This window comes from Ptychodera flava, chromosome 14, assembly GCF_041260155.1.
Source record: "Ptychodera flava strain L36383 chromosome 14, AS_Pfla_20210202, whole genome shotgun sequence".
Lineage (NCBI taxonomy): Eukaryota > Metazoa > Hemichordata > Enteropneusta > Ptychoderidae > Ptychodera > Ptychodera flava.
The window spans coordinates 36,147,480-36,159,693 of NC_091941.1; the positions used below are offsets into that span (position 1 = coordinate 36,147,480).

The window sequence follows — 12,214 nt, forward strand, 5'->3', positions numbered from 1 at the left end:
TTAAAGGAGCAAGGATTAAATTTTTTGAAAGCTTCTATTTTATATGCAAATTTTTGTTTCCAATTTAACATCATTCTTCCAAAATCTATTGGATGTAGTTGTGTGTGATGATTTTTTATAGTGAAAAGATATTTGAATCGTTATCGACAGAGTACATTTTCTGCATTTCAATAGAAACAAATGACAGCAAATTTTGAAATATTTACTATTTTCCAATAGACTTGATTCATTCTCATATAACAGTATGTATATGAAAGTGTATAGCCATCTTTGCTCACGGCCCAGCCAGGCCTGGCGCTGACTGTGATGCCCTCTTGTGGTCACTGTGAAGAGCGGCGATCTGTAAAACTTTATTGAATAAATTATGCAAATCACATAAAACCCTGAATAGATGTGTTGTATGTTTCGCGCCAGTTGGATGTTTTATTTACTTTCGGAGACCCAAGACCCGCCCCCTACCTGTTGAAAGAACAAAGTCCATTCTTATAACAGTGAAGTATGGGTATTACCATAACAATTGAATAGCAACAGACGAGAAACCTGCTTGCCAGCCTGATCCCATGCTGGGTGCCCTGCCCACTGACAGTCAAATATTTGGTTGGCGCAGGCCGGGACCGGAGACGCGCTCGGATTGTGTATACTTTGGTCGGCGATGTAGGAGCCGGACATTCGTAAACAGCGTTTGCGTCATATTCCCTACCGATCGAAGACAGGTACTGTCCATGTACAACAAATCAATATCGGACGTTGTTATTTTGTTTTCTGCGGTATCCTAACTTTCCAACGCTCAGGATTGTGACCAGAAGAAGTGTGCGTTCGCTGTGTTAGAGTTTGCGGAGTGACCTCTTCCGATATGAACAAACTTGTACTCTGTTCGATACCGGTACTGCTTTCTTTTGGTCTAGCTGTCTCTGGTAAGTGGCGTTTATCTTTGTCATTGTTTAACAAATGTCGGCTTTACGTCCATGGTTCAACATTCATGAAATTTTAAAACAGACGGACGACACCGGACAGCGAGTCACGCAATGCCATACAGGTAGAGCGAGAACTTGAGAAGCGACTGTTCAAGGGCCGGTTCTATCCTTCTACTTTTTTTCTTCAGTTACGTGTCAATTCCATTCAATCCCATGTAAGCTCTCTCTCAAATTTGTCGGCAATGCTTACGATAGTTGTAGCGGCATTTGTATGGCTTTGACAACACTATTGCTACCTCGTGTTTTCATAAGACGTACGAGTATATACACTGTATACAGTGCCACTCCCACGGCAGGAACGCTGAGAAGAAAGGTCAACGGCAACCCGGCGCGGAGCGATGCGGCATGCGGGAACCATGTGCTACTCAAGTTAGTCTCTCGAGTAAATCTAAGTAGCTTTCCTTCGAATTTTCTCATCATTGACACCTGTCGTTGGCTACATTTCAGTGCCAATAGTAAAGGTTGAATCATCCTCTTACCAAAAATTTGTCAGGATATAGACAATCACTGTTAAAATTATGATTTATATATATATATATATATTTATATTTATATTTATATATATATATATATATATATATATATATATATATATATATACATATATAATATTTCATCTACATATATAATATATATTTTGATATATATATATACATACATATATAATATTTCATCTACTATATAATATATATTTTGATATTATATATATATATATATATATATATATATACAACACACACACACACACACACACACACACACACACATATTGTGTGTATGTGTGTGTGTGTGTACAATATGTGTGTGTGTGTGTACAAAGAAATAATATCAGTGATGGTATCTAACTTTCATTTCAATGCATCATAGATCTCAGTAGTTCTGTTACAATCTCAACATGGGTATGATTGTACGAGAGTTTTATTTTCGTAAAATGTGTACGTTTCCATTCGAGTACCGGCCTGGGCTGGGAGTGGGAGTCCATAGATCTGAAGTGAGTTTGACTGTCTTTTCTGTAGAACTTTGGGGGAGCTCCTTAGTTATCAGACAGATTTTAGAGTAGCTATGAGCAGTTGAAGGGTTATGGAGCTTGTGATGATTACAGTCAACTGGGCGCACTTTTACACTGTACACCTAGGAAAGGTACAATCAGTACATATGTTGGAAATTTACGTGCCATTGAAGTCATACAACCACTGAGTGCTTTTACATGTATATCTTCCATTTGAAGAAAGTTCACTGTCTCACCTACTTGCCATTGAATGATTCTTTCATATAGAGTTTTTCCACCAAAAAAGTGTACAAGAATCATCTCAGTTTTCATTTATTGTAAGAAAGAACTTGGTTTGAGACCTAGAAATTGTTTGTTGATAAACAAATACATGAAGGCCAGACTATGGCAACTTGCCAACAATAATGATCAATGTACCTGCCATCTTAGCTGTATCGCATGACCATGACCATATAGGCAATAGAAAGGAAGATCTTTCTTCCTTCCATGGTTCAAGTCACTCAACAAACAATAACCATGCACCTTCCATCACGAGTATTATTTTATTCTGCCTGAAAATTCTGTCAAGGATCAAATCACTTTGAAAGAGCATCCCCAGGCATAATATTGTTTCCATGACAGAAAACTGGCCATGATTGATTGCTGCCATAGTCTCTTTAACCCTTGGACCAGTCGACACTCATTTTATTTGCTGAAATTGATACGACACACTTTAGAAGTAAAGTTTTATATCTTTCCTTATCATGAAGCTGTATATCCTTTTGTGTCAGTAATGAGTAATGATTAACAACATTGATCCTATGGCAATAGACATGTTGACACCATGTCAATAGGATTTTCATCTAATAAATGTTGACATATCAGCTTCAAAATTTATATTGGTAATATTTATGAGGCTTGAAAAACATGGGATCCTGGTAAGCATTCACAACCATGTTAAATTTTGACAGATGAACAGTAACAACCAATGATTGTAGATGACAGAACTGAAAATTGTAACAGCTGTTCAACAGAAATAAAGTTATTGTAGGTGTTTGAAATACTGAGACTGCAGTGCCTGTACTGCCAGGCTGCAGTCCAAATATTTTACTCGTATCCTCCATGGAAAATTCCATTTGTGTGGTTGTGACTCATGCAAAATTTCAATATAAAGAAAACTTTTACTGTATGAATAGATGACCCATATTCAACGATAGGGGTAAATAAATTGATGTTGTGATATTTTTAAGACTGTCACACAAAACTTTCCACATGTACGATACAAAATGTTAATAAAGGAGTTACTTTGTAGCTGCTCTGACTCTAGTTGTACGTATGTATAGTTATCTCACATTTAGGTGTCTGTGACACACTTCTCATATATATTTTATTTGTACGATTCTTGAACACAAATCATTTACTTAACACTCGGAAACACACTTCTTTCTACTTGTCTTTACAAAGACTGTGGCTAGCGTAATGTGTATTTATTTCAGAAAGGAGCTGAAATAAAGTAACAGTCGTTCATTAAGTTAATGTCAAATTGTCTCACACTGCATTAATAATGTTATTTGGCACTAACAAATATAAACCCACCAGATGTTGACCCCATATGGTTGGCTGTTGTTAATTGTACAGCTAAGTATGAAAAAATATCTGTGTATCCAGCAGGCTTAATCATGATTGATTTTCGAAGATAGATCACTTTGACTCCGTGGATAACTTGCCGTGCAATACAAGGTTCAGTATGAATATCAGAGGCCTCTCTGTGGTCATGTACATAATACATGCTGGGTTTCTCATTTACCATTCCAGAGACCTGAAGTGCAAGAAAAGGCAGTTATAAAACTCTTTTTCAATGAAAAGTCACTGATTTGTTTATTTTTTGACAATAGAGGTAGAATGATAAAGGTCTCTCATTCTTAGCGAGGCAGTGTTCGTTCCACTTCATAGAGTACAGCCCTGAACTTAAACTTGACCCATAGACACTGGAGAGAGTCTCTCCCAAGGGTCTATATTTGACCCAACAGATGCCATGGAAATTATCCTGCAGGTTTCTACGGACTTCATCCATCCTGTTGTCCATAGCTGGGTATCACCTTTAAAGTGCCTTCATTTACATTGGCTGTAATGAGTTTGAGTGTCAAATGAAAGGTTTAATTTACTTAAAAAAACTGGTATTAGGTTTCCTTTAAAATTGACTACAAAAGTAAGAAACCAATGGCTTCTCGCAAAAAAAATGGTGTCGCCTGTTACAGTGAGAGAAGAAAGAAATGAATGTATGATGACTTCAGTGTTACAGATGTGCATTTTAATTTTGGAATTTTACTCACTTTGACAGAACCGGTGGACAGGCAATGGAAATGTGTGTAACATGTACAGGGGAGCTAGGAAATTGATGCTCACCTGCAGGTCAACTGAAGTATTTAGCAATAATACCAATGCAAAGAAAGATCTTGAGGAAAATGTTAATGTCAGGCAGTATCAAGATGAAGTTTACATAACACTATCTTGTTCAAAGCCTCTCTCTGTGGTTTTGTCATCATACCTCAAAAGTTTTAGGGCATGATACCAAAACTACATAGAAATTATAGAAACCAAATCTTTGTTAAGACGCACAAGTACAGTGGAGATTGCTACCATCATAATTAAGAATTATTCATGCATCTCATGTAACACACTTTTTATTTGAAAGAATAAAGAACGGCCAGGCCATGATCCAAATGCAAGAAGTAATTTGTGGATTAGCAGCCTTTTTATACAAATAAAGAAAAGTTTTGAAAATGCTTTGTTCACCTAGCAAATCAAGAATTATGGATAAATTTGTCCGTAGAGAATAATGGTATCACTTTATACATGTATGTTTTATCGGCCAAGATAAATAATATGTGGCAACAAATTTGACCCTGCTAGAGTCTGCTTATGATTACATTAAATTTTAGAAATCACCTATCGTAATGTTTTACTCAAAGGCACTTGTAACGTATATTGTGGATCTTTCCAACCACTTATTTACTTCTTAGTCATATACTGATATCGCATGTTGGGAGTTCACTGCTTTAAACCGGAGGAACAAGCACAATAATACTTTCTAGTAAACATATCTTTTCACAATAATGTCATAACAAGGGGACAATAATTTGACCTCCATGAGAAGAGGAATAGAATTCTTTTGAAATTTTTTTTCTGTTTCATCCATGAAAATAAAGATACCATGCCAAGAGCATGGACAGTACTACAGTGTTTGGAAAGAGCGAGTTATCCTTCTTGAAACAGGAACTTCCTCTTAGCTGGATTATCTTAAATCTATGCAAATGTATAAAAGCCACACTACATGATGGGACATGCCATGTTTAGTCCCAGAATCCCATAATTTTGCCATGTTTCAGGCATTCATTGTCATTGAATCTTGCATATGATGTCTGTGAATATAGTGACTAAACTTGAGTCGAAAATATACTGAAAAAACGTTCTGTTTTTTGGTGGAGAACTCATATTTTCAAAATGTGTTCTCCGTACGACCATTTGATCCCTCTTTGCATATGTCACGAAAGTGCCCATCATTATTATTCAAATTTATCATACGGTCAGAGTGATGCTATGAGAATATTCAAAAACTCCCGCCCAGTGTATGCAAATGACTGCGTCATCAGTTATCCCCTATCATGCGCCCACGGTCTTGTAACTTCCTGTTTAACTAGTAATCTCCAGTGAAGGAAAGCTCTGATAGAAATTTGTAGATGAAATGATAGTAATGTTTGTCCAGACTTCCAAGGTATTTCACACCTTTTACATAATACATGCATCAAAATACTGTATATATCACAGGATTTCAGTGGTGTGTTGATCAGTCTGATGACTTCCTTGCTGGAAACAATCAGCATCTATGGTTTCCATGGATACAATACAGAAGATATCAATTTTATACCTTTTGAAATTTACACCAAATTTAGATAGCTGATTTATCATAAGAATTTCACATAAACCTGTTCTATTTTTCTGTTCTGGTATGACAAGAACTGTTGTGCATCTCATGTTTTCAGATACTTTTAGGATATTTTTAAGTTGGAGGGAGACTGTCAGGAAAACACCTTTTCCCTGAACCTTGCTGTTATTGCGATCCATGAAATTGAGATATGATAAACAGTACAGACAATTTCATACTTGAAGGTGCAAATCTTTAAATTTAATAATTTTGTTCATTTTACCTTTTGTTTTTGGCAGAACTAAGCTTTATATATTCTCCAACGTCGAGGTCAGCAAGACAAGACAATCCTGTGATCTTCCAGTGTGGGGCTAGAGGTAATGTTACACCAAGTATCATTTGGTTAAAGAATGGAAAACAGCTAGACACTGGCGACCGTCAAAGATATACGAAAGGAGATGCAGATGCACCTAGAGACTTGTCAGCACACAGTTCACTCAGGTAAGGTTTTATGAACAAAGAGTAACAGTGCTGAGATAATGCTATATAGTGGGTGTTTTGGTCAAAGATAGAGCTGGTGAAATAGTTGCTATATCATTTTAGTTTGCCCTTTAAGTACCACAAGGCAATCACATTTGGATAGAAATGTAACTAGTTCCCAAGTCATCCCCATACTGTTTCCTATAAACCTGAGCTACCACACTTTTCTCCATCTCATTGGTGTTCTGTAAAGATACTCTCATATAGTAATTGTCTCATTCACACAAATGAAAATTGTACTAGTATCTTCATGTATATCTCAATGTGTCACAAGCTTCATTAAGATCAGCTAAGTTTTCGAAAGACCATATGAGTAAAAACTTGATAACTACATGTGCACATTCCATGGCTGTTGCACACGTTCCATGGCTGTTGTCCTATGATTTGACTATGTAGCTCTACCACGGGGAACTTCTGTCATCGTCAATAGAGAACCCTTGTAATTGAACATTAACTATCTCCTCATCTACAGAAAAGCCAGGCAACTGGTATTGTGATATCTGATTATCATAATGGTATGATGTAGCAAATTTTAAATTCAATTGTTGACATGGTTTGATGCAAAAAGATGGGTTTGAGTTTTTGTTAACGTTATATGTATTTTCCATTGTAGTTTGATCAAGAGCGTAATAGTGAAGCCATCACCAGTCTGGGTCATTTCCAAAATTGGCGACTCATTATGATAATATATTCCAGCTTTTAGCCAATCATCGACCACATTACATCATTAATAAAGTACAGGTTACGCTGGGTCACAAATTACCCATCAAGTGTGATCGGCAGTTTTTGGCCGCTTATTAAGCCTCTGTCTTGTGAATTTCGACAAATTTCGACTGTCAACATAATCCACGTGTTCTGCAGAAGGTCAAATGAGTGAAGAAATATTCGAAATATTGACGATTCTTTTCTACCCCAGTTTATCGATTTCGCTCAAGTACCGAGAATCATTTTGTTGATGTTCGTCATCTCTATTAGAAATACTGTTATAAAGGTTATTTGTGAAGGTAGGCATATGGCGTTTTGCAAGAAGGAAGAGCGATGTCAGGGCTTTAAAATGATACCTGTTTTGTAGTTGTCCTACACAGACTAAAAATGGTACGTGATTTTGAAAATGTGTTGACAGAGTGGCCACACAACTGTTCGCCATACGGTAGAATTTGTGATCGCTGCCATCTCCGATACAATGGGGTTTTCTGGGTTTTTCATGCATAAGTTTTCCTAAAATGGATAAGGTACAGTTAAAGCCCAGCTTGAAAAGGCCTGAGATCTGGATTAACTAGGGTGTTACATGTAAGAAGATTATGAGGCGTTTCTGTCTTTTGTCTTCTTTTGAAATTGCAATCATTATGTAATATGTTGCTAGATTTTTGGTTTAAGTCAACCTGGGGGTTTAAAGTCCCTTGAAAAATGATGTCTAAAATATGTGGATTTTGTTCATCCACAAAACTTGTTTATTAATTTCTATTTTCCATTTGCCATTTTACCAATAATTTCCTATCTGTCTGGCATATGATAAGCTACCCATCCAAGACAAAACCCAGCTGTTATGTTCATTGACTCAGATTTATGACTAAACTTTCATTCCATGCAAGCCACAGTCAAAGCGACCATCTCAGATCCACAGACATATCAGTCTAGTATCTATATATATCCATTTTGAGAGCACCCCCCACCTCATAAACCATACAGATGCATGTATGACTATGACATGTAAAATCAGACATGTGTTCAAATTGTTTCATGTGACCAGCATTTCTGTCTCAGACTTTCCCTCAAAAAATTCTTGAAAAGATATCGCTAGTCTTAACAGCAAGTGTAGAAGGCATTGAAGAATAAAATGACACCAAGTGTTATTCTGATTTTCTCTCACATTTGAAACACAGTATGATCAACTTCAAAAGATGGCCTCTTATCTCAAAATTCAAAATACCCTATAGAATTATTTTATCAGATTATAGACAAGCTTTCTCTGTGTAATAACCACAGCTGTTTCTTGGCACCAGACTTATTGAGAGAATGCTATTGCGAGAATTTTACAAGAGAGACTTGAGAAATAAAGTCAGTCCATTGCATTCCCTTTAAAATAAAATAGAATCACTGAGACAACTTATGGTGCACTATAAAACTGAATAGTTAAAGAGGCAGCCTTGAAGCAGTGTTATTTTTTTCAATTTGATAACAATACTGTCTTGCTGATGTCAAAGTACCAGTCAAAATTCATTTCAGTTACCTTCTAAGTTATAGGGCTTTTGTTTCCCACAGTCATAAAAATAAAATGGTGCGCACTGTCATCTTCATTGCATCAAAGTTTTTTTTCATCACAATTAAAGTAAGATCAGAATAACTTCTTGATGGTGCTTGCAAGGTGAGAAAGGTTGTATTCCTCATAATATGGGTTTCATGTCCTTCTGTGAGGAACAGAGGTTTTGGCAATAAAAACACTCATTTCCTTTTTCAACTCAACTCATGTTTTGTCCTCTTCATCATCAAAAGTTATGTGCTAAAGGCTGCTTAATGTAAACAATGTAGTCAGCCTACAAACTGGTGCTGTGTGTGTTTTACAGTAAATGAGATTGATGATGTCTGCGACCTCTGTGAGAGAATTGATATTCAGTGGAGGGTTGTGGTGCTGGTACAACATGAACTGATTTCTTGTCTTTCAAACTTTATTTGTATTATCGTCCTGCTTTATACCTTTTTATCCATCCACCTAATTTTTTTTTGGACTGCAAACACATCAGCTGGTACAAATCTTTTCATAACACCAGTACTATTTGATGGAGTGCTTCACAAATGCAAGGGCATAGCTTCTTTATGTCATTTTATCGCCATGAAAACTTTTACCACATAATCAGTTTCTTTCACCAGTTTGTTTCTGAAAAGCTTTGTTTTTGGTACCAATGGATGGCAATCAGTTTCCATTATGTAAATTTTCCTGTCATCTTCAAAAATTTTTTATGGCCAACACATGGCTAAAAGATGTCATTTTGTCATTGTATGTAAAACCTGTTCTTCCAAAGACAAGATAGAACTGCAAGGTTTAATATATTTGGAAAGATTGCACATTTAACATGTTTAAACAAAGTTACTAGGCCCTGCTCAGTGGTATGTCTCTCGCAAGAAACCATACCATGGTGGGCCCCCTAAGCTGTCACTGTAATGCCGGAAGATCATGCAATATTGGCCCTCCTTGTATTTTAACTCAGTATCTGACAACTATCGTCATTCAAAATAGATTATTTTGTCATTTCTGTTGCACTGATGGAGGTGTCTTGCAGATAAGATACAGTAATTATTGATTGCAGATGATGTGTTGTTAGGTGTGACGTGTAAACAATGGTATTATGCAGACAATATCCGAAGTACACATATACACTGGTTAGAGTATTGTTACGCTATTTAGTCATGGCACATCAGTTGCAAAGAGGTTCTCGAATATATATAAATCAAGAAATATCTGATCACTAGCTAGTTAGTTACTTTCGCCATACGACTGATGATAACCTTTTGACTTTTACCACCAACGATCTTCTCTTCTTATAAATGACTTCAGGGCAATGGCAGTTTTGCTGGATTTCAGATGTGTGTATATTCCAAGTCGTATGTTTACTTTTTGACGTGGCATGTGTTGTAAATTAGTCAGATGCTGTGTTGGCATGTTTAGTGATCATTGATGAAATTCAAAATTCAGGCTTTCATCCAAGTGTTGTATGACACAGTTCTATCGATATAAAATTATCTTTAAAAATGTACTGTCATGGTAACTGACTGTTTCATCTGTTCTGTACTGGGGAAAATTATTTTACATGATGTCTTTGTCATGTACCACATTTAAGGACAGTTCAAGTTATCAAGTGTAGTCGTAAATTGATCGTGGAGGGTGTATAGTTTTGGGATAAATTAATCACAGCTTGACGTTGATAGGATTGACAAGATTGGATCTGTATGAGTCATGTTACATCTTATGTGTATGGCATGCTAAACTTTTCACACAATACAACATTCTTGTGAGCCAGACATGATTTCTGCTGCGCGGACCTATGCAAGCATCAATTTACTAAAAGTCAATCTATTACTGGTAGCGCTAAACTCTTGCCGTAAAGAGGCGCGTGGTTTTTCGACGATAACAGTACAAAGGTTTTTACATTTCTTTCGGTAATTAAAGAATTAATGTACTGTCAAAAGGGAGCTAGAAGTGTCTTTCCCTGTCAATTTTGTCTTGTTCAACCTTTTACCTTCAGTGAACATGTGTAGACTAGTTGAGAGTAAAAGGTTGAATAAATTCTTTAAAATAATTTTCAGTGAATTCTTTCAGGAATGCGAATGACAGTTAACACACGTAATCCAGAGACAGAATTGATATTACAGATTATTGTAGTAACATTCCATACATGTTAGAGATTATTCAACGGTTTGTACTGCATTGTTGGAGAGAAAGTTTAAAATGAACTATGTGATACAATAATAGATGTACTTCTATTCAATGAGTTTCTATTCATGTAAATACATGCACAGCCTTTTCTTATCTACCCTATGCAAGCATTAGGTAAACTTATTCATATACAGTAAGTACTGTACTTTGGTTTTATGCCGCTGTACTTTAGTTAGCCTATTACTATATTACTTTTCCACGAAGATCCATTAATTAAAACAAATGGGATTTTAAGGGAGAATGTTTTCGATTGGTCGATTTGGCAATAAAAGTGTTTACTGTTTTATGATCTTAAGTAAATATAAAAAGCGTACACATTCCGTTATTCTCTTGTTACTGGAAAAAAGTTTTAATCTCAGATTCTCAGGGATTGATCGATACAAATTTATTAGTAAATGTTGATTCCTTGTCTGTAAGTTGGCCCCATTACGTCATCACAAGCATGTCCCCATTTCTTTATATTTTAAAGACTCTGCAGCTGCCTTATAAATCTATTGTTAGCAAATTTTGTTGATGGCTTCAAAAAAGCAAAACAGAATGAAGCAGAAATTATTTAATGCAAAACAAACAATAAGAACTTTGTAACTATTCCACTTTTAACTCACTGGCGGCAATTTTATAATTTAGACAACCTGAATATGATGGTGATTGTGAAAATACTCATAAGATTCTTCCATGATCTACCCTTGTGTTTCGTTAAATAAAAGCTCTACATCAAGAGAAAGTGAAGATTTCAATATTCTTGTTAGCAGCTATCAGGCCAAAATAAACTCAATTTAGACATTCTGTAAAACATTCCCTTCCCTGAGAAAATGAAAATATTTATCTTGATGAAGAGTTGATCATGTGTACAGTATGAATGAAATGCTCTTTGTGACAGGGTTTACTATAAAATACTAGTAGACTATAAATCTTTCAAAATCTCAAATTAATATCCAAAATACACAACTGTCATGATTAAAACCTGTGAATTACCTAAAATTTCTCTTTGACCTCTGTAATGATACAAATTTACAAGTGTCGATATAACATTGATATCTGCAGAACATCTTGGAACAGCAAGAGATGAAAAAATTGTGAGCAGTCATCCGTGCACCAGCAGAAATAAATCATCCAAGATCTGGTATACAGTTACTTGACTTGCATTAGTCTATTTCTGTATTATCTCCTCACAGCTCATATCCTTCTATCGGCTCATATGGAATTCCACACGGATACTTATCCAGGGTGTCAGTGAATGGTTAATCCATCAGGGTCAAGGTCCCTTTCCATGCTATCGTATTCCATATGTTGTGTCTTTTGAAGGGAACAGGGGTTGTACATTCTTAACTGGAATGATACTGTATCAAGTAACG

General features: G+C 36.0%; 1 protein-coding gene across 3 annotated transcripts in view; it reads left to right on the forward strand.

The window, feature by feature from the left end:
* The first annotated feature begins 368 nt into the window (after positions 1 to 368).
* The window catches only part of LOC139150310 (tyrosine-protein kinase Mer-like), a 43,522-nt gene continuing 31,676 nt past the window's right edge, over positions 369 to 12,214 (forward strand). For 2 of the 3 annotated variants that reach the window (XM_070722602.1, XM_070722603.1), the window contains exons 1-2: positions 399 to 914; positions 6,187 to 6,388. In XM_070722602.1, coding sequence (XP_070578703.1) covers positions 854 to 914; positions 6,187 to 6,388 — 263 coding nt within the window. In that variant the 5' untranslated portion in view covers positions 399 to 853. Of the gene's footprint in view, positions 915 to 6,186; positions 6,389 to 12,214 lie in introns of all 3 variants that reach the window. The other variant, XM_070722604.1, reaches the window with a different exon arrangement.